The sequence below is a fragment of the Sorex fumeus genome, unplaced genomic scaffold, assembly GCF_029834395.1.
Source record: "Sorex fumeus unplaced genomic scaffold, SorFum_2.1 ptg000061l, whole genome shotgun sequence".
Lineage (NCBI taxonomy): Eukaryota > Metazoa > Chordata > Mammalia > Eulipotyphla > Soricidae > Sorex > Sorex fumeus.
The window spans coordinates 38,248,714-38,272,938 of NW_026606118.1; the positions used below are offsets into that span (position 1 = coordinate 38,248,714).

A 24,225-nucleotide genomic window follows, 5' to 3' on the forward strand; every position below is an offset into this window, starting at 1 on the left:
TTTAGTTTTTTCAAATTTACATCAACTAATGTTTCACTTGTAGAATGAAATGATACTTTATAGTATTGTACTCTGCATTTTTGGCAATTTTAAAAAAGATCAGGTATAGCATAATTCTGGGAACCATGTTATTCTTCAGTGTTTATTAGCTGAATAACCTTGGACAAGTTATTTAACTTGTCTGAGTCTTGGTTTAAAAAAAAAGAAAACCCATCCATGCAATTAGAAATCTTATGCCTTTTGCAATGGGTTAATCTGGGAATTAAATTGAATTAAAAAATCAAAACTACCCAGTTGTGTTACACCTCTAATTAATCCATTCAACAATTATTTATTGAGTGTTCGAGATGTAGTGAATTCTGCACTGAGTGGTAGGGATACACGGATGCCTTCCCATCATAGAAAACATAGAGGGAAACTTATTTATTATTTAGGCACTATGAAGTACGATGTCATTAATTGCAGTGTTTAAGACATACAATGTTCCAACATCAAACCCACCACCAGAATTCAGATGTCCCTCCACAGCAGTCCCCAGGTCCCCTCTCATTCTCCTCTCCCTACCCCTTGGCAAATTCATTCTATAGACTGACTCGCAGGGATTTTAAGAACCCACAATGTGATATGTAGCCAAAGTTAACATGGACAGAGAACCTGGGCTTCATAAAAGCACCACCCTAGCACAGAAACTTATCTTGAGACAGGTTGTATTTTAGTCAGAGTAACTGAGACGTCCCTGATGAAATGAGGCAGAAAGGAAGTCTACCAGATATTAGAAGTGAATAAGCAAGAAACAAATATCCCTTCTAAAATCTGGAGGTCAGCTTGGAAATTCTGCAGACTGTTCCCTGCTGAGTTTCATTTATCCCATACACCATTTTAAAAATCAGAACCACTTGGAAAAATTTTCAGATTTGTGACTCCTTTTTAAAACTAATTTTAAAATCAGAAACTTAATACTAGGATTAAATGCCAATCATCTCTCAGGCAGATTTTCTCTAAACTGCTTACCATGTCTCCTCTTCCCCACCTTTGCCTGTCTGAAATCTCTACATTTTGTACAAATAGCCTACGAAGAGAAAAGAAACAGTGGCTCTTACCGTGAACAGAGAACATAGCACTACTTAAAATGGTGGTAGTGATGGTGGGGATGGTCCTGGTGGTGGTGTTAGCAATGGGGGGAGTCTTATACCTTTGTTATTTTTTTGTATTATTTGTACTGTCATGATTATTTTCCAACATACTAATACCTTTTCCCTCTCTAAATGTTGGTATATGATTGCCTGTGTCAGATCTACCTTGTCAGTTGGGTTTGTTGGTTGTGTTTGGTGAGTTTGGTGTGGAACTTGAAAAGCCAAGTACTATGATTATCAGAGAAAAATCCTCTGCACAGAAGTAGTTCTCAAATTGGTGATTAATTTTTAAGAGGAAAGCCTTTGGACATATGACGATTTAAATAAACCCTTGAAAGTATTTGTTTTATATTTATTTTAGTACAGATACTAATGAGAAGCAGAAGAATATATTTTAGCTAATAATCTAGCTAAGTAATGCTACTATTCAGACAACTAAAGAATATTTTCAGGCCAACATAACTGCTCTCATAAATCCAGAAACATAATATTGCTACTGTAGGCTCTTAGAATGCCTTTATTTATATCAATTATAAATTATATGCTGTTATTTATTTAAATGTGTATTCTCGCTACTAATTTTTTTCATTGCATGTTTCATATATACATTCATAAGAAAAACAGAACATATTTATATCCTCAGTATGGAAGATAAGTTTTTGAGTAGCTCAAAAATCTAATAACGGGGGGCTGGAGAGATAGCACAGCGGGTAGGGCGTTTGCCTTGCACGCAGCCGACCTGGGTTCGATTCCCAGCATCCTATATGGTCCCCTGAGCACCGCCAGGAGTAACTCTTGAGTGCAGAGCCAGGAGGAACCCCTTTGCATTGCGGGGTGTGACCCGAAAAGCAAAAAAAAAAAAATCTAATAATGGAACCATTTTCCAAATCCCTTAAATAATTTTTTTCTGCTTCATATATATAAGGCATTTCTGTTGTGGATATTTTCCATGTCATTTTAAAAGTTTTAGGATTTTACTCCATCTATAATTCATAATTATGACATTATATAATACTTGTAGATAGCATTTTTAAACTTTTTTCAAAGTATATTTCTTATACAATATGTCATTTAATCCTGTACACCTATGTGCATTTGCATTATATCTAGTAGTGGTTGAGTCAGAAAATATCCAGATTAGGCCTAGATTAATGTTAAAAATATTCTACTAGATATGTTAATATCACATGTAACATTTTTATGAATAATAAAACAGTGAAGAAGAGGATTCTTTTGTTCTGTTTTAACTGTGGGACCCTCCTAAAATAAACTTGGTAAAATAGTCATGTTATTGCCTAGAAGAACTTCTAGAAATTGATCACAAGAATTAATGACAAAAAACAATACATAGCTTTATCTTGCATTTTCCTTGAAATTTCAACTCTTTTCAGGAAGTACGTATTATTGCTTTAATAAAATATCTATTTTGTGATCTAGTTTAATTAAAAATATATAAGCTTGAATTGATGGTTTGAAAGTTTAAGGATCCATCCATCTAATAAATAAAAGTTTTATGATGACTAACATGAATACTGTTTGAGTGTCAACCTTATTCCTACATTATGAGCCTTTATCACACGCCTATATTCTTATCCTCAAGCTTTCTTACAACTTACTTCTGGTATCAGCTCTCCTTCAAACCTCACTCTAAGGTCTTTTTGTATTTGCTTTGGCAGCAAGCTTGCTAAAAAACGCAAAGATGCTATGGGAAATACCCGGCAGGAGATGACTCATATGGTGAATGCTATGGATCGAAGTTATGCTGATCAGAGCACACTACATGCAGAAGATCCTCTTTCCATCACCTTCATGGACCAACACAATTTTAGCCCAAGATGTAAGTCCTTCATTTATATTTGAGTTTCCAGATTAAGTCCTCTCTTAATTCTATGAATAAAAATAATTCTATGAACCTTTTGAATAATAACATTAGTAAAAAGAAGCACCTAATAAAAAAAACTTGAAATTCATAAAAGTTATGTTTGGTCTGAATATTAAGATTTCAGTCAGATGGATTTTATTAGTGTATCATAAGAGATATTGCTATTCAAACATGCACGATTCAGCTAGGGATTTTTTTTTTCCTTTTAGTTAAAATGCTTGATTGTAGGACCAGAGATAGATAATAGAGGTGTTAGGGTATATATCTGGCATTGAGTTGCCCTGGTTCTATTTCTAGCACCATACTATCTTCTGTACTCGCCAGTTCTAGCTCTGGAGGCTCCCCTAGCACCTCTGGAGCCCTCCAACCCCACAGGGGTGGCCTTATGTATCCCCAGCACTGAGGGCTTGAACAGCATCCATGTTTTGGCTCTTGCACTAAAACAACAGCCATCTGAGAATAGTCATCAGTGTGCCAGAAATGCTTGAATGCCTGTGTAAAATTCATTCATGTCAGATTGTATTTTTCTGATGCATTTTCCTTAGTGGGCTGGAGCGATAGCACAGTGGGTAGAGCGTTTGCCTTGCATGCAGCCAACATGGCCAACCCAAGTTCAATTCCTCCGCCCCTCTCGGAGAGCCCAGCAAGCTACCGAAAGTATCTCGCCCGCAGGGCAGAGCCTGGCAAGCTACCCATGACATACTGGATATGCCAAACAACAGTAACAACGAGTCTCACAATGGAGACGTTACTGGGCCTGCTCGAGCAAATCGATGAACAGCTGGAGGACAATGACAGTGATAGTGATTTTCCTTAGCATAAGATAAAGTTACTTTTGCAATGAAAGGAAGCATTTTTTGGGGGGAATGAAAGGCATGGGTAATCTTTGCTACTAAAATATTCTGAAGTTTTGGAATTTTCAGTACCAAAAAAATTAACTGTGGGCAAGGTCAGTCTACATGCTTTTAAGTATCTAGTGTGATACACCAAAGTTTATTTTAATTGGCAGGATTAATGGCATCTTACCCATTCATCTGTCCATATTAAGAACGTCCTAATGGGAGTAAACAGATAGTTCAAGTAATAGAGTCACATTTAATATGTATGAGACCTCGAGTTTGATCCCTTACATGGCTCCCACATGAACAACCAAGTTTATACTAGTGCCTTAAACTACTGGCATGTTGCTTGTTTGTTTGTTTTTAAAAGATTGCCAGGGAAGCCATGAGTGAACTCTCAGACTGGCTATTTAGTCAATACAATATAGCTCTTCCACCTAGGTTCCCAACACATGAACCATTCTGTAGGTTGACAGAGACATTAAGCACAGTTAGCAAGCACATCAAAATTTAATTGGTATGTTAAGAGAACAGTCTGGGATATTTCACACAGCCAATCAGCAGACACCCTTAAAGTATAAGGTCTTCACAATTGTTTATTCTCTTTTTTCTCCTTCCTTCTACTTCTAAAAGACCCTAAAGTCTTCTGTTCTATGTTTTCAATGTATGTTCCAATTTCTTTTAAAAAAAGGAATTTCTAAAATTTTCCTGTGAATATAATACTCTCAAAATATTTTAATTTGAACTACTGTATCATGGCAGATGGCTTGAATAATTGCGCCATAACCATTTTATGATAACTCATCTTGAAATTTTGTCAATTCTATATTTTCTTATATAGACCTTTTTTTTTTTTAGGTCTCCTAAATTTTTTTAAAAATATCTGGCTTTGTTTCTTTAAACCATTGAGTAAAACCTGATCCTTGAGGAAGGAAGTCATGTTTATTCTTGAGCTTGGGTACATAGATCAGTCTGCCACCAATCCTACAGTTGTATTGTGCCACAAATGCTACAAATACAAGGGGTTTTTTTACAGAAAAAGTAAATAATGAAGTATTATTACATATATAGTATATAAACTTACATAATGATACTATTGAGAAAATAAAAGTATTTGCAGATTATATATGTGCATATTTTTTCAGTAAGAAAAGTTTTTTCAAAAACTTTCAGCTCCTGAATTTTTTCAGTAATTACTGGCCATAAACACAGCCCATCATTTTCTCTGTTTTATATCTACACCAAATTAGTAGTTAGAAATTCAGTATGAGTCATTTTGCAATTTTGTTTTAGTCATGATAAAGACCTTTAACCATAATAGACCTTTTTGATCTATTTTTCTACTATGAATGATGAAGATTATTGTTGAAAGTAAGTTGTACCAGAATTATAAATAAACCGTCTTTTTAACCTTTTCATTTAATATTAAATCAATTAAGTATGTGAAAGTATTCTTCTTCCTTACACTTTTCTATTGCTTATGTTAGTGCATTATCCAGAAGTATGAATTCAGTTGTATAACTTAAATTTTCATTTATGAACTTGGAGAACAAATTTTACTTGAGTGAATGAGATAGTGTTTATTTCAGTATCTTCAAATTGCTACATATAAATACATGGGTTTTTGTTTGTTTGTTTGTAGTCTAATTTTATAATCTTTAAACTATCAATTTAATATTTTTGGCTTTTTAAGCTAAGGATTATAATTTTAGATATGCCTTACCTGGTATTTTGAATTGACCCAAGCTAAAATAGAGGTTTTAACCTTAGCATCATTTGTAGTAATTAAAGAAAGTGTAACAGTTATATTTCTTAAGAAGGCATAAAATCTATCGTAAATAAAAAAGGTCTAAGAAGCCACTTTAGGGCAATACATTCCTTCATAAGCTTTGTCTTCCTACAGTGCCCAATGATCCACTTGTGCCGACGGCTGTGTTAGGTGAGGCCCTAATTCTTTATCATGTCTTGTTTGCATGGATCACATCTCCTTGCATGGGGAATAGTTCTGTCTGCACAGTAATTATTTACAGTGCAGGAAGCAGCTTAATTTCAGAAGTATAGTCATAGTTTTATCTAGCAGTTTCAGATTTGTAAGATATCCTTTTTCTAAAACAACGTATTTTGGGGGTTTTGTTTGGGCCACACTCAGCAATGCTCACGGATCACTCAGGAGGCATTATAGGGTGCTAGGGATCAAACCCAGGTCAGATGCATGTAAAGCAAACACCCTAACTGTTGTACTATTGCTCTGGCCCCAGCAATGTTTTTTTGATTTTTGTTTTGTTTTGTTTTGGGGGAGGGTCACATTTGATGATGCATAGGGGTTACTCCTGGCTCTGCACTCGGGAATTACCCCTGGCGGTGCTCAGGGGACCATATGGGATGCTGGGACTTGAACCCGGGTCTGCCGTGTGCAAGGCAAATGACCTACCCGCTTTGCAATTGCTCCAATCCCCAGCAACGTATTTTTTAATGACGGTTCTTTTAGATTCAAACCTAAAGTAAAATGACTTTAAATTTATGACTAATTTTATATAACAAATGTTAGTAAAATAAACCAAATTCAAGGGGTCATGCTACCTGAATGATTTATTTTTATCTAATGAAATGGATTTTTTTAATCTTCCTAATTTCATGTCAGTGAAAGACATGAAATTAGATATTCCCCAGTGAACTTTATGAATATGTGAATTTGTTTTAGTTTGTCTTGATTAAAGAGTTTTTAATGTTAGCTCAAAGAGATCATATTTTGGGTAAGGCCTTGCACATGGCCTACCTGGGTTCAATACTTGGCACGCTTTAGGGTCCCCTGAGCCTTGCCAGGAATGATCCCTGAGTGCAGAACCAGAAAGAAGCCCTGAGCATTGCCAGATGTAGTAAAAAACAAAGTAAACATTTTTTGAATGCAGGTAAAATATTACTGAAGAGTTTTGTATTTTGCAGCTTTACATGATAAATATTATCTTTCAAGAAATTTTAAATAAGTCAGTATAAAAATCTAAGACAACTAGTTGCATGGGTTTTTTGAAGTTATGCTATTTAAGAATAGACGGAGCTTTCAATTTGCACTCATTCCCTGATTAATTATATACCAGTGTATTATGACTAGCTTGCTTATTTGTATATAAGTTCGATGTCAGTTTAAGCAATGTTTCTAATATTTAAGATCAAATATCTTCAAATATATCATCTCATCCTATTTAAATTTCATAAAACTTTAGCTACATTTTTACATATCTTTATTATCCATGTATTTACTATTCATTTACATTTTAAAATATGTTGGAACTATTACGAGAATTTTTAAAGTCGTGTTTTCTTAAATAATACGATGCAGTGTTTTCTGTCATTGATTGCATTCTCCCCTTTATGTCCATACCAGTGGTGATAGGAAAGTAAATTGAGGAATTTTTTCCCAAGGGGTAGCCTGATTATGTTAGAAGGAGCCAGGATTATGTTTATGGGAGGAGGTACCAAAATGTGACTATAAAGACACCATCTATTAAGCTCTGTAAAATTCTGTCAGGCTCAAGTTAGTGACTAAAATTCAATTTGAAAACTCACTAAAAATGTACTTGCCTAAGTGTTGAAATTTTATTATAGTAATATCCTAAGAACACAAAGAATTAGGCCCAAAATTCAGTCAACCTCATCTCTTTGTTTCCCCATTTATAAAAAACAACATAGCAATTCCTAGTCAACATTTCCATAAAAAATAGGACTATATATGTAAGTTTTACAAACTATGAAGTTCAGTAAATTATTATAGCTTCCTCTCTGAAAAGAATATTAATATTTAAAGAAGACTAGAGTTAACAAAATAAAGTCATAAGATCTGCTCATATAAACAAGCATCCTTTAAGCTCTTTTTTTTATTTGAAAGTCAAGCTGGTTGGCTAGTATCTTCTAAAAGTGGTTGTTCTCTATAAACTAAAATTTTTATTAATCTTATCAGATATACAAGTGATTCATTGCATTTTTTCATTATTCTTGGAATCATGCTATTTATAGTTGTTTTGCATCCAGTTTCATATTTATAAAATACTTTTTGAAATCACTTCAAGTATTACTTAATATTAATAGCTGATAGCTTAAATATTTTTTCCTATTGATTCATATATTTGTTTTTTGTGTTTTACTGCTTCATTGGGTTAAAGTCCCTATAACTGGTAAGTGTATTACAATGAATTATCACAAATCTTTCCATTGAGAAAATATTTGAAATTATTATTCTTAAATGTATAATAGGCTAATGAGTAGTACATGTACTCCCACTTCCAGTCACATTACTAGATGATTTAATGAGGTGGAAATGTATTGAGATTAATAATTCATTGTTATTAAGAATACTGCTCATTGTAATACTGTATTAAAGCTAAATGCAAAACAAAAGGCACTGTATTTCATACTGAGACACAATCATGTATGATTTAGTATATGAGTGAGTTGTTGTTTCTCACTGAACATTTTACAGTTGTAAATACATAAGTACCTACTGCTCCAGTAGGTACAGTGTAAGCTCTGGTGCTATTCCACAGAGCCCCAAAGTTCCTTATTCCAGCTTGAGTTAATGCATTTTATCTCTCTGACATTATCTGTCCTCTTTACTTTGCACTCTAAGCTTATATTTAATGTTAGTGCCCAGATTGATCATTTTTTAATTTAATTTTACTGGTTATATAGTCTTCATGTCAGCTTATTGGTTGTAATATTAGCAAAGCTGGATCATCTCATAGGAAAAAAGAGAATTCTCATGAATCATGATTGCTAGCAAATGTTTATGTGAAGAGGGGTGGATGAAACTTGGATAAAGGCACTAATGCAGTTGGGTGGTTAGGTTACAACCAGGGGTGTGTTTAATTCAGTGTGGTATTTTTAGATGTAAATGGGAAAAATGCATTCAGTCTAATAAGAGAAAGTAAAGTAAATGCAATCAAGCTAAATTATAGAAGCACACAAATCTGATTGTGGGGTTCTTTTTTTTTTTTCCCCTTCTCCAGGAAGAAAAAATGTTTATCATGGGGACAACAATTCATTTTTTGCCATATCCTATTTGTAGAGTTGGTGATAGAACAGGCAAATGTACCAGCACTTGAAATATGTTTAACTGTTAATTAAATATCATTCTCTACAGTATGCATTATCATTAAAAAGAAAAGTTCCCCTATGAGTGTACTTTCTCTTCTGTTAATGAGTGCAGCAGTATAATGCTTTTCAAAGTACCATACTTTTAAAACAATTGTTTTTTTTAAAAGTGGTAAGTTTAAATGTGATAAATATAAGCATGCTTCTTATTGTAACAATTAGTACTGTGGTCATTAAAATAATATTTCTTATTCATAGGTAAAATGTTTTTGTTCTCTTCCTTCTTATGACAGAAAGACTTAGTGTCTTTGTGTTAATTTTATAACACAGTTGGGATGGGGCCTACACTTAAGTGTGGGTGGTGAGGGATTCAAATGACTTTAATTCATTGACTCATATTTATTGACTTGCTGCATTGCACCAGCACTAGGGGGAAAAAATGTGTCTCTAAGCGTATGTCTATAAAGTATAAAATATGCCCCTATACCAAACATTTGGTATTTGATTAGGAAAGTATATCAGTGAATAAATGATATATGCTATGTCGTAATACAGTTACATGTAGGAAAACAAGAGTTCCTTAAAGTAGGAACTGTTTCACTTGGTGAATGATCCAGGGAAGGCTTCCTAGGGAAAAGCCCTACATGTTTTGCTCTAGAGACAAACATGTTGCAAATAAAATTAGCATTACTAATAGTATACCAAAGCTGCAAAGATTGAGTATAAATACCCTTGTAACCTGATTAGCACACTCAAGGGACCAAGAGTTGATTCTGTAGAATGCTTATATTTCTCAGTCTGAAGTGTGTTGTGGTAAGCATCCCTCAAAAGTTGGCATGTTAGGACCATAAAGAAGAAACAAACAGCGCTGTACATTATGGTTTGCCTAGAGGAAAGTTGGGATTTGGTGGGAAGGAGTTTGCTCCGTATAATTGACAAAGATATCACCTCTCCAATTGACAACTTGATCTTCTAGCCCCACTCTATACTGCTTTGACTGCAGATACAAGAAAAAGTAAGAACTCAACAAAATATCCCATTTCTACTTTGAAAAAGTGAATTCAATATCTGTCATTGTCTCACAGCATCTGTTATCTTCCTGATATAAACAGTGTGCTCCAACCTCTACCATTTGCTCTGACATAAACTGCTTTGTCTTTTTGGTTTTTCTTTTTTTGTCTTTATGTAAAGGCTGCCCTGGGCCTATATTTATATCTCTTTCTTTTCCTCTTGTTATCAAAAAGATCATAAGGTCTTAAAGTCCATGCAAAGATATTATATTAAACAAGATAACTTTGTCTTTTCTTTTAATCTTCTGGATTATGAAAAATGCCAGATGAGAACCACAGTGCTACAGCTGAATCCAGTCGCCTACTCGATGTGCCTCGCTACCTCTGTGAGGGTACAGAATCCCCTTACCAGACGGGACAGTTGCACCCTGCCATCAGGGTAGCTGACTTGCTACAGCACATTAATCTCATGAAGACGTCAGACAGCTATGGGTTCAAAGAGGAATATGAGGTGAAAGATTCAATATACTAACCACTATTTCTAACCATGTTACTCAATAGAACTTAATATTTTTTCTTCCCTAACCTGGTAGAATATAATATTCTCTCTCACGACCTATTTTTATAAATGTTTCAAGAGTATATGTGGGATGTGGGAAATTGAAAAGAATATATGTGTTTCAAGAATAGATGTGGGATATGAGAGAATTGAAAAAGCAAAAGGATAATTCTCAGGGATACATATACATACATGCATACATGCATGCATGGGTCTAAATTTCCTTTAAAGAATTGTTAAAGTTTGTACCTTATATATTGTTAGATAAAAACACTTTTTTAGACCTGTTATTTCCTGAACAAAAGTTTTTACAGCACAGTGCCTGCATCCTATTGTAGCATTACAGATTCTATTACTTGAATGACTTAAATGGTTTTTGTCTTTTTCTTGTCTGCCCTCTGTTCCAAAGTGAGATAAAAGCTTTGTCTTCCTAGTTTGTACTACTAGCCAGACTTGATTTGGTTTGTGGATTATTGATTGGGGGTGTCTCAAAAAACTGAACATTACAAATGTAGCAGCGCCCCCCCCCTCCAAAATGTGGGAAGTTCTGCCAATCTCATTTCTACTGAAATCTAATTAACAGGATTTTTACTGCAAAGTATTTGATTTAAAAGTGAACATCCCAGCAAACATAGTAGAGCAAAAAAGGGAAAACGTGGTTTTCTGTCATCCTTCACTTACTGGGAAGTATCAGTGTAAGAACACACATGGGGTTCTTCCACTGCCAATGTATACCATCTTCCATACATTTAAAGTGAAGATTCCAGTACTGTACCTTGAAAGACCATCCAAATTACATTCTACATAAAGTCTACATTCAACTTCTAAAGTCTAACATTTTATGTACATTTTTTATGACTTTGGTAGTAAGTAAACTTATATTTCCCTTTTGAAGATTGGTTTTAGAAACATGCCAAAAGCAAAATGCTGTGGTGACAAAATTGCAGAGTGCCAGAATTAAAATATTCTGCCAAAGCACATTCTTTTTGCTCATTTCATGTGTTTTCCTATGTGCCTCATATCAAAGCCACTTTGAAGACTCCATTTCCTGCCTTCAGTACAGTTTAAGTTTATCTTTGCAAGAAGAATTCTTTGTATTTTACATTACTTTGTGTGTGGTGATTAAACAGTGAACAAATTTGTCTGCTTCAAGTTTCTTAGAAATGGTGACTCTTTAATTTTGACAACGTCACTTTTTGTAGAGATTTGGTCCTTTTTAATATCTTCAGAGAAACTGAACTATGAGATAGCACACGTGATTTAATGGGAGAAACCAATGTTTTGTGAGAGTTTTTTGTTTGTTTGTTCTTCATTACAAATGCTAAAGAAAGCCCATTTGAAAGACTGAAAGTTTTGAAGTTTTTGATGCTTTTTCTACTTCTGTCTCAAAAAAGTTATGATGGTCTTAAATTCGATGTAATTTCAAAGTTGAGGTTGTTTTTGTTCTTAATTCCAACTCAGTCCAACTCAAAATGAACAAATAGGACTCCAAAAATCAAATTTTGAGTTCTGAAAATAGAACTTAAGAGCTTCAGTAGAAGGTAGGAATCCTTACCTCCGAGAAACTGACCTTTGCTATTTTGGTCTTTAGAACAGATAAGCCTCATTCAAGAAAAGTTATTAAATTCAGTCTGCATGTTAATTTTTTTTTTCCAGAGCTTCTTTGAAGGACAGTCAGCATCTTGGGATGTAGCTAAAAAAGATCAAAATAGAGCAAAAAACCGATATGGAAACATTATAGCATGTAAGTACTCATGAGTCATTGAATGTAAATATGGGGATAGAAGATGTATAAGTGGCTATTCCTCTTCATATGATTTCAAGCTTTATAGGGAATTCCAGAACGTGGTGTAGGGGTTTATAATATTTTTGATATTAAAACACCATTAGCTATTGGTAGTGACTGGAACTATCATCTTTAGTAAATAAATTGACTCAGATTCTTAGGAAATAATATGTTGTTTGATTATATGTACCTAAATACATGAGGATTATATTAACAACTGGAAATTTCAGGATAATAAAAATATTAGTATTTTCATTGCTAGATTATTTTAACACTTTGTCTAAACATGTTCAAGGTGAGAGTATTACTATATACATATATTTTTTTCCTTTCCTGGAATCAGTGTCTAATTTCCAGTTCCCCATGTTATATATTACGAGGCATTTCCTTTTAAGTAAGTATTTAAGACATTTGTATGGGAAAAGTAAATATTTAATCATATAAAACCCCAGAATAGTATGAAACTTATCATAACAAGCTTGTAATAATTGACTGATTTACTTAGAACTCTCTCTTTCCCTTTCTCTCTCTCTCTGTATCCAGTTTAAATTATCTTAAATGATCTTATGAATCCATTCAAAATTAATCTTGACTGTCAGAGAATAAATAGAGAAAGTTCAAAATTGACTCTGATTTGTAGTTCCTTTGTTATAAAGTGCAGAAGAAAAGTATCTCACTTACTTAAATCATGCCTAGGAAGCAAAATTAAGAATCAAACTAAATTCGGTTTTCTAGACAAGTCCATGATTCAGTGATGATTCATCGTATCAAGACCCCTAAAAACTTTCTAACTATGAAGACACTAGTTATTAAGAGTTTTTAAACAGGATATGCTATTTGTATTAACTTGCGATAAGTTCATTAATATTCTTGTATTTCTTCAATTGACTAGTATTGAAGAAAATTTTAAGAGTATGTTACAGAAAAGCCATCATTGATTTTTTTTATTCTTTTTGAAAACCATTAATATTATCAGTTCAGGAATTAAATTGTTAACTTCTGTTGTTTAAAAATTATAGACGATCACTCCAGAGTAATTTTGCAACCTGTTGAGGATGACCCTTCATCAGATTACATTAATGCCAATTACATAGATGTAAGTACTTCTGCTTATGTCCATTGTTGGTTCATATTTGTAATCTTTTTGCTAATTACCTATAAAGCTATTGCTAGATTTTTTTAAATAAAGAGCAAACTGTACACTTTTCCTTGTTCTACGTCCTAGTACTTACTGACATTGTTGTGCTTTCTTTCACACCTGACTTTGGTTTGGGCTGTAGATTTGGCTGTACAGGGATGTAAGTACCACTATATGTAAATAACAGCACCCTATTATAAATATTTAATATAACTACTCCTAATTACAGTTATTACTAATGCTTATAACTAGTTAATTCTGCATGCTTCACCTAATTAGCCTCATACAGTTTATGCTCATCTTTTATGTAACTCCTTTACATGTGTAAAGATCTATTTTATCTCCTTCCCTTATCTATGTTTAGAAAAACAGGACCCATCTTTAGCTTTTGATGAATTATTACGTACTCAAGTTTTATTTGTTAACAATTTCTGTTTCTGGTGTTTATCTTACCCTTCCCCAAACATATGTGAGAAGCTGGATAGTATGATGTGTATTAGTATTTTTGCAATTTTAATTTCTACATTTGATTTCTGATGTTAAAAAGGGGTGAGAGACTATTTTGTGATGTGCAATATTGGCTTATAAAATATTAAAATTATTAAGCAAAATACTAAATTGTATTTATATAATACATATATCACACATATATATTGAATCATACAAGTCAAAAAGTTTATTTCTATCATAATTCACTGTTAAATTTTGGCTACAAATATATTCTTTTGTGAGTTATTTGGTGGAAAGTAGTTGTCAAAAAAAGAATAAGATATTATAAAAGAGATAATATATTACCTTACAAAGAACAAGGACAGGTTTCTTATTCCTGACTCCTGGTTGAAAATCACACTAGAAATGTTGCACTGCATTATCTCTCTCTTCCTCAATTTCTTCATTTTTACATTGGGGAAAATAATAGGACTAATCTCATTTTACTGTGAGAATTCAGCAAACTAATACATGTTGAACATTTAGCATAATTTATTCAGTACCTGTTACATGCTAAGCACTCATTAAAGCACTCAGTTATTAAAAACTAATAACTCAAACTGAAGTACCTTAAAACAAATTCCAAATATATGTTCGTAGTAAGGCAGAATATTAAAAGATCAATTATTACAGCATACGTGTATGCACACATGTATAATTAAGAATGAATTCTTTTTAATTTCCATAAATAGATAATTTTATCAAGTGTAGTCTTATCAGATACCTCCACAGGAAAACTACACTAATGTTTTTAAAATGAAAAATCAACAGCTCTGAAGAATTTGTACATATTCTTTTCTGTTTAATTTAACCTTGGTTTTCTGCCAGAATATACACACTGGTGCCTTGTTACAGTACTCTTTTATTAAAATACTGCATCTGCTAAATTAATTCTAAATGAGACTATATTGTCCTCTAATTTTTTGTTTAGACCCCAGTATGTTTTGGCAGATTACTACCAGACAATTTCATAATTTTCCTTCTTTCATTGGAATATTATATTTGAAAGACATCTTCTGCAATTAGTATATTTTATAATGAAAAACAGGAGATGAAATGATTATAAACTTACAAAAATATTTTACATAAAACATTATACCAAGTTAGAAAATCAAGAAACATGAAACTTTCAAATTTACAACAGATTAATGCTCGATCTATTGAATTTTAGAACAGATATTTCAGTTTTATGCATTTATATGTGTAGAGTTGCCCACATAAAAATGTGAACAAATTGTACTACCTTCTTTTACTGAAATCTTCTAAAAATACATTAAAAATTCAAATTTAACCACGTTATATGTGCCATTGACATTTTTGTTACCTATATAATATTGGTACCCAGGTCAATTGGACAATATAACCACTTACCTGTTATTGGGGAAAAATTATTTATTGGAATGATAATAAATAATCACATAGAATTTTTGTCACACTAAGAAAAAGGGAAAAGAATACAAATATTTTCATTCAGATTAAGATGCAGTTTTCTAAGCTCTTCTTTCCCTATATATGTGTGTATCTACAATTATGTGTGTGTGAATTAATAGTCAACACACACAAAATAGTTTTGGCAGATTTCTAAACATATTATATAGTACAGATGTATTCTTTAAAATATCTCAACAGGGCTTTGATTTGATGCACACATGCATTGTCCAGCTCTAACATTGGAATGTTCTGTTATTTTTTTACAGTTCTAATATGTCATTGTCTGTTTGTAATGCAGTGTGTTGTACTTTTGGATGATAAAATAAGTTAATATTTTTAACACAAGTTTGCCAGGAATGAATGACTTAAGATTTCCATGAAGGCATAAACATTTTAGTAAAATCAAACAAAATGTGAGGTTATTCCCTAGCAAACCAAACTCAATTATGCAATCTCTATTTTAATTAGAACTCTTAAAATATTTGATGTCTGTTTGATGTTTGGGCTGGAGCGATAGTACAGCGGTAGGGAGTTTGCCTTGCGTGCAGCCAGCCCAGCTAAGCTGGGTTTGATTCCTCCGCCCCTCTCAGAGAGCCCGGCAAGCTACCGAGAGTATCTCGCCTGCACAGCAAAGCCTGGCAAGCTACCCATGATGTATTCAATATGCCAAACACAGTAACAAGAAGTCTCAAAATGGAGACGTTACTGGGCTCGCTTGAGCAAAATCGAACAACGAGAGGACAGTTGATGTTTACCTTTCAGAAAACCTAGGTTTGAGAAGTGAACTGTGAGTTCACTACTCATTTCTGGACTTTTTTACTATAACTTAATCTTAACAGGTGGTTGTCTTCATCTTTTTATGCCTTCATTCACTTATTTCTAATACTGCTATAAAGTGATAACAGGTGTGCTCTCCTATTTTAGGGCTACCAGAGACCAAGCCACTATATTGCTACTCAAGGTAAGACTTTTCCCTTCTAAATCTGTAGAACAGCAAAACTAGAATTTTTATTCACTTGGTAATTTTGCCAATTCTGTATGAATTAACTTGGAGGGGGGGCAGTCAGCTTTGCTGTGTTACACTGCACTTCATTTGTATGAGTCAAAATAAAATCAAAGCTGAAGTAAAAGATCACGGTCCTCCCATTGTTCATCAATTTGCTCGATCGGGCCCAGTAACGTCTCCATCATGAGACTTGTTACTGTGTTTGGCATATCGAGTATGTCACGGGTAGCTTGCCAGGCTCTGCCGTGCGGGCGAGATACTCTCGGTAGCTTGCCGGGCTCTCCGAGAGGGGCGGTGGAATCGAACTCCAGTAGGCCATGTTGGCTGCGTGCAAGGCAAATGCCCTACCGCTATGCTATCGCTCAAAAGATAAGTTGTATTTAGTCATGATGTTTCAGAACACTAATAGTTATGCTAGCAGATGAATTACCTATTTTGGATGAAAGTAGGAGAGGTCTTACATATAATGTGCCTATTTTCTTGGAGTGTATTCTATCAGCTTGAAATGTACTAGTGCCCTAAGAGCAATGTAATCACAATCAGACACAAATCTGCCTTCTATTCATTTTCTATTTTAAATCAAGACAGACAAAACAAACTAATAAGTGGGATTCAATCCAGTTAATTTATTCTGGAAAGTAAGGAGAAAGGAGTAAAGTCTGTTGTAGAAGAACACTGGAGATAAAAAAAAAAATATGTTAATAATAACAGCAACAAAATCTCACTTTACAAATTGACCATTGACCATCAAAGAAAAAATTGCATATCCATTTTGTAAAAGAGGAAACTAAGTTCATTTTCTCAGTGCTATCCATGTCTTTAGAGCAATCAGCTTTAATTATCAATTTTTTTAAGGCAGAGATATCTGTGGTGAAGAATATTCTGCTTTTTAGTACTGAATATTCTATTTTCTGCTTCTGTTTTTGTGGTTTAGAGATAATACTATAACAGATTAAGATGTTTCCTTGTATAGATAGGATTTCTTTATTGACCTCCTAAATATACACTGTTCATAAATTATGGTTGTATGTTTTATTGATAATATAATTTTGAGGATCAGGTTGATAGTAGAGGTGTAATCTCTTGCCTTGCACAGAGCTGACCTTGTTTCTGTCCCTGGCATCACATATGGTCCCCTGAGCACAGAGTCAGGAGTAAGCCCTGAATATTACTAGGTATGAATCAAAATAAAAATGAAGATGTGCTATATCATAAATTGTGGTAGATAATTTCCTTTTTGCACATATTTCAGATCTCCATTGAAGTAAGTTAGTGACAAATGAAAAGATTAATGATAACTTCGTAGTTGGAAAGGAAAATGCAGTTTGGACGAAATTTTACATTGCTATTTTTTGTCTATGCTGTAAAGCTGGAGCGATAGCACAGCGGGTGGGGTGTTTGCATTGCACGCGACCAACCCGGCCGACCTGGGTTTAATTCCTGCCCCCCTCTCAGAGAGCCCAGCAAGCTACCAAGAGTATCTCACCTGCACAGCAAAGCCTGGCAAGCTACCCGTGATGTATTCAATATGCCAAAAACAATAACAAGTCTCACAGTGGAGACGTTACTGGGCCCACTCAAGCAAATCGATAACGGGAGGAGAGTGACAACTGTAAAATTTAGATAGGAACTGAATTCAAGGACTTTCATTGTGTTCAACCTGTCATTTTCTTTCTTGTTTACTTAGTTTACCTTTTCTCTTTCGTACACTTCATACTAACTGCAAAATTTGATGTTCTTTATAGGTCCAGTTCATGAAACTGTGTATGATTTCTGGAGAATGGTCTGGCAAGAACAGTCTGCCTGCATTGTGATGGTGACAAATTTAGTTGAGGTTGGCCGGGTAAGACTAAATAAATAAGTAGGTTATGCTTTGATTTGATTTTGCTCAAAAAACACAAGTTTATGTTAAATCGCAAAACATTACATGCTGAGGGCTAGGAAAATAGATCAAAAGGACTAAAGTGCAAATTCAGTTCCATCCTTGCACCTCGACCCAGGGCGCCACATGGACCCTTCCACCTCCTGCAGTGTCACCAAGTGTAACCACCGTACTAAATCCAAGGACTGACCCGCAGGATGGAGTGCTGTTGGTTGCACTCAATGAGTATTGCCTGAGAGGTACATGCCTGAAAAAGCATGTGCAGAAATAGAATATTTCTCAATTATTTAAAAATTTTTTTACAGGTATAGCATTTCAAGTAAGTAAGTCATCCACAGGTTCTTATAAACATTAAGCAAAACGACACAAGGTAATTTCTCAAATAATGCCCTTTCTTTCATTGTTGGCGGGGATTTTTTTTTTTGTCATCAATGTTATAATGAAACATTATTATTCAAGAACTTGATGTACTTGATTTCTCCTTGAGTAATAAAATAAGCTTTGATTTTATATTAGAATCTAATTGCATTATCAGGCTTTTATGTCTTTATGAGTCTGCATAGTCTATTTATTAGCAGTCTTTTACCTCCCTCAGAGACATATTAAATAAAGTGACTTATTGCTGAAATTAAATCATCTTTGTTAATATACATCAGATATTCAGGTTTACCAATGTGTTTTTTGTCAGGTTAAATGCTATAAGTATTGGCCTGATGATACTGAAGTTTATGGTGACTTCAAAGTAACATGTGTTGAAATGGAACCACTTGCCGAATATGTAGTTAGAACATTCACCCTGGAAAGGGTAAGTACCCTAAAATTATGTTTTGAAATGGACATTGAAACTCTGTATTTCTCTTAAAATTCCATTTAAGGTTTATTTTAATGGTGACATAAAATGCATTCACTCATTCCACAGATATTTCTCTGATCATATCCCATGTATCAAGCATATTTCTGATCCTTGGGCATGTGTCAAGTCCCTGATAATGTGGCCTTTATAATTTATTAGTCAGAAAAAGGCATTAAAAATGGACAAGAAAACATACCATGTGTTTTGAAAAGTGCTGTGGAGAAAAATAATGTTGATGGAAGTAGGAAACATTGCTGAAGTAGAGGAAGGATATAGTAACATGAGTAAAAGGCTGGGGAGGGAGAAGCTATTTAACTCTTTCCCTGGGAAGATTTTTTGCCTTTTTGGGGGGTCATACCCGCCAATGCACAGAGGTTACTTCTGGCTCATGCACTCAGAAATTACCCCTGGCAGTTCTCAGGGGACCATATGTGATGCTGGGAACCGAACCAGGGTTGGCCATGTGCAAGACAAACACCCTACCCTCTGTGTTATTGCTCCAGCCCTGGAGGATTATTTCTGATAGAGAAAGTGTCATTCCAGAAGCCCAAAGGCATTAGTCCCACAAATATTATAAGAAATAGCAAGGACTTAACTATAGTTAGAGTTGCTAAATGAAGGAGAAAAATAAATAGGATATTAAGTTAGAGGAATCATAAAGCCAGGTAAGTGAGGTTTTATAAGCTGTCTATGAATTTAGCTTATATTAAAAATGAGATAAGCAAGCGCTCGAGGACTTTGAGCCCAGAGGTCATATAACTTGACTTATTTTTAGCCGAATCACAGACTTACGCAGAGTGGGCAGTGTAAGTATACTTTGATGCAGGAAATCTTATTAGCTTTGACCACATAAAACAGTAAAATTTCATTAAAATCATACAAACAACAGAGAAACTAGTGATCATTTTTTTTAAGATCTCTTAATTTAGAATGTCAGTACAAATGAAAAGAAAATGCTAGAATCCCTCTCACCACCCAAAATGAAACTGCTCTGTTATAAATATTTAACCTTGTACTGGCAGACCTTTTTTTTTAAACTTTCAATTCAGCAAGAAATGTGAAAGAAAAAAGATAATAATCCTCATTGATTCAGAAAGTATAGTGAGACATTTTTATATATTGCTGATTGTAGTGAAATTTGCTATAAGCCATCTGTAAATCAATAAAAGCTTGTATCTAAAGAGCTTTAAAACATTGATGTCTTTTGACTAAGCACTTTATTCAGAATACAATTACTTCATTTATCACCTTGGAAAATTGTAATTATAAATGTCTAACAGTAAAGAGAGTTAAATTATTACACATTTCTGATCTAAAAATAACCTCTTAAAGGAAATTTAGGACTGAAAAAATAGTTCAGAGGGTAAGGCGCTTGCCTTGCACATGACCAACCTAGGTTTGAGTCCCGGAACCTCATATAGTCCACTGAGCCCCAGTAGAGTGATTTGCAGGAGTAAGCCCTGATTACAGCTAGGTGTGCCCCTTGTCCCCCCCCCCAAAAAAAAAGAGTTTATAAGTAAAGTTACCAACATAAAAAAAATTGTAGGGGAAATATCATGGAAGTCGGTGCCATTAAAGAGAATAGCATAAATAAAATTACACTATAAAATATGTAGGGAAATTTCTTAAATTTATATAAAGAACTATGAAAAAGAGAGATTTCAGCCCTAAATGAGCAGACCTGAAAATGTGATTTGAAGAACATAAAACTTTAGGATGTGGATAAGGGTAAAAGGTAAAGGTAAAGGTAAAGGTAAAGGCCCTCCCGTTGATCGTCGATTTGCTCGAGCGGGCCCAGTAACGTCTCCATTGGAGACTTTGTTGTTACTGTGTCTGGCATATCGAATACTCTCGGTAGCTTGCCCGGCTCTCCGAGAGGGGCGGAGGAATCGAACTCTGGTCGGCCATGTTGGCCGCTTGTAAGGCAAACGCCCTAAGGGAAATATACAATATTCCCCAGAATAGGAATAATACCACTTTAAGGATTTAATACGGTACAAATTAGGACATTAGCACAGAGAACCTTTTTTTTTTAACCATGAATTTGAAGATCAATCAGAAAAACTTAAAAGAATGATAAATATGCCAGCTACTAAATTTTCTAGAAACCACAGAGCCCTTACAGCCTCTACAGTAAAAGTGGTATAGAGGACACGAAATGACTGTCCGGTTATGTAGAGGATATGAAATAATTAGGTCTTACGACAAGCATTGGCCTTCACTATTATGGTTGATTTGAAAAGTAGTAGAGAGTGATTTTACCGGGGCTAAAGATATAGTACAGGGATTAAGACACTTACTTTATCTCCTGTCAACCCCTAGCATCACATGTAGCCCCTGAGAACTGCTGAATATAGCCCCAAAACAAACAAGAGATAGTGATAATGTTTATTATTGTCACTATTTGTAATTATCTGTTCACTCCTGCTTTGTGTAGAGGATTTTCCTAGGAACCCGGAACAACGTAAATATAAGGCATGATTACTGACTTCCAAGGTTTTGTTGATATTGATCTATATGGGATTAAACCTAAAGATAAACTTTCTCAGCTTGGCTTTTTATTTTGTGCAATATTATACCCTTTTCTGACTAAACAAATGAAATTGAAATTCACAGGTAGCCCAGAGGTGAGTGGGAATTATAAAATTATAGCAAAAGTATCTTTAATACAAATGTAGAGTCTTAAAATTAATTTTGCAGCATTTCATCCAAGCTGTGCTGCTATAATCTGCAGGTTTCTTTGAACAAAAAGGAAGGAGTGAGCCTTGAAATGTACATTTGAGGAGCGCTCATAAATAAGCCCAATGGGAAAGTGGCACAACAATAGATGTTTTGCTTCTTTCATTTTGTATGTTTTGTTTCTATAAATAATATGCTGTGTACTGAATTGTTTCATGGGGTTAAGAAAAAGTAGTATGCCCAAAGAATGTTTTGGCTGTCTGTATGTTTTTACAAACCAATCTCAAGAGACTGTCCTGGAAAAATCCCAATCTACTATGCTTCAGAACCATTTTCACTCTGGATGAGCAAGTCGTTAAAATCACTTTCTGAGATGAGAAGATAGAAACTTGCTTTCTTGAGAACCACTTGAGAACTCAGTGTATTGGGTCACTAGGGCAGCATTTTAGAATTGTCCTACTTCTTTCTTTTCCTCAAATAATCGTAAGTTTTCATTCCTAGTAAGTTAGAAACTGTAAAGTAAATAATTTATTCACACTTTCAAAACTGAGCAAGGTTCCTAATTTCCTTTCATTGGCAATTGTCTGATAATGCAGATAAGCCTCTAGGCTGTGTCAGTTCAGCATCCTTTTTACAGAAAATGCGTTCCTTGAGTAAAATTTTAGTTGTTTCATACTATAAGTCAGGTCTAGTATTCATATCTGCATTTAATGGTCTTCGCCCCTCCCCCCTTGGGAACACTTCTTTCTTTGTTTGTACAGAGGGGATATAATGAGATCCGTGAAGTTAAGCAGTTCCATTTCACTGGCTGGCCTGACCACGGAGTACCATACCATGCTACAGGGCTTCTTTCTTTTATCCGGCGCGTCAAGTTCTCCAACCCGCCCAGTGCTGGCCCCATTGTTGTGCACTGCAGGTGAGTAATGGTCCAAATATTTGTCTATGTCACCCCCTTTTTAAAAGTATCAGTGCACAAGGTTCTTAGGCACACAGGAAATAATAAGCAATTACAGAGTTGCATTTTCAATAATGCAAGATATCAATAGAGTAAAAGAGCTAAATGAAAGATATAAAATAGAATGAAGAAGTAAATACATGTATCCAAATGTGGTGATCTCCCCAATTGCAAATGTGTGAACTTTTAGGAGCAAGACCTGTGTTTTTGTAGTGGTAGTGGTGTTGGTGGTGGGAGTAGTTTTAGACTTTTGCAAATCTCATGTTGTATGATCTTTTTATCACTTTTCAAAATCTCATACTGTATAGAATGATAACTTGGACATATGATTTCCTGCCAGTCTAGTAAATTCCTAGTGGAATTCCAGCTTTTAAAACTAAATTTGAGACATGCATATTACTAAATGGCCCACATTATAAGATTGTGTGCTGCAAAACAGCTATTTATGATTTTCAAGCTATCAGAAGACCTTGAAAAAGGACATCAGTGAATTCCAGCACTTATATGCTTCCCCACAAAAACGAACATCATATCCAAACTTTTTTCTGATTTGAAACATTGCTTAAAACAAGCATTCAGAGATACTAATAGCAAATTACGTGGCTTCGTTTTGATATGTGAATAGGAAAATAAGTACTGAATCTGAAAATCTTTTCCTAAATAGTGCACACCATTCCAAACATTCTGTCCTTCAAACTACATAATAGATTGTACTTAAGCATTTCTTCTTTCTGTAAATCCAACATATTCGAGATTTAAATAATGTGTAAAAGGGGAAAAAACAATAGAGAATGAAATAAAAGTAAGGTATTCTATAAGAATCAGGTGTGCCGTTCCCTAGGGTGGCGGTGGGGGGAATCTTTAATTGAATTCTCCTTGGTAAATCTGATGTACTCTTCAATTACTTTTCTGTCTCAAATCTTAAGACAGTGATTGAGAAGATGTAGGCGGGGGGGGGGGGGGCGGTGTAGAGATTTAGAGATAGCAAAATATCTTTTACTTAAATTTCTAAAAGAACAGTGAGCTTAAAAGAAACAACCAATTGTGGACAAAATGAAATAATAGTGCATCTGTGCATTAGGAAACAAAATAAATCAAATTCTCAGTCAGGTACATCTTGACTTATCATGGCCTATTAGTTTCTGGTGAATTGTTTGCTTCATAAGTACTCTGAGATTATTAGATTTCTTTTGAAACAGAAGGTGTCATTTTCCACTGTAGTCAAGTATTTCTGAATTTATGAAAAAGAAACTGACCATGAAGTGAATTTCTCAACAGCAACTGTATCTTGTTTTCTTTATTGACCTGTATCACTGTCATCCTGTTGTTTATTGATTGCCTCGAGCATGCCCCAGTAACATCTCCTTCATCCTAGCCCTGATATTTTAAAAAGTGCCACATTCGAGGCTCTTTCAGGGTCAGGAGAATGAGACCCATCATTGTTACTGGTTTTTGGCATATTATATACACCATGGGGTGTTTGCCAGACTCTGCTGTG

At 34.4% G+C, this 24,225-nt stretch overlaps 1 protein-coding gene across 10 annotated transcripts in view; it reads left to right on the forward strand.

Moving 5' to 3' along the window:
* Nucleotides 1–24,225, forward strand: part of PTPRK (protein tyrosine phosphatase receptor type K) — a 582,916-nt gene that overhangs the window by 544,455 nt on the left and 14,236 nt on the right. For 4 of the 10 annotated variants that reach the window (XM_056125869.1, XM_056125874.1, XM_056125871.1 and 1 more), the window contains 10 exons: nt 2,810–2,970; nt 5,758–5,793; nt 10,276–10,460; nt 12,165–12,252; nt 13,314–13,390; nt 13,575–13,592; nt 16,277–16,313; nt 18,104–18,201; nt 18,929–19,045; nt 22,534–22,688. In XM_056125869.1, coding sequence (XP_055981844.1) covers nt 2,810–2,970; nt 5,758–5,793; nt 10,276–10,460; nt 12,165–12,252; nt 13,314–13,390; nt 13,575–13,592; nt 16,277–16,313; nt 18,104–18,201; nt 18,929–19,045; nt 22,534–22,688 — 972 coding nt within the window. The remainder of the gene's footprint in view (nt 1–2,809; nt 2,971–5,757; nt 5,794–10,275; nt 10,461–12,164; nt 12,253–13,313; nt 13,391–13,574; nt 13,593–16,276; nt 16,314–18,103; nt 18,202–18,928; nt 19,046–22,533; nt 22,689–24,225) is intronic. The other 6 variants (XM_056125872.1, XM_056125876.1, XM_056125873.1 and 3 more) reach the window with 3 other exon arrangements.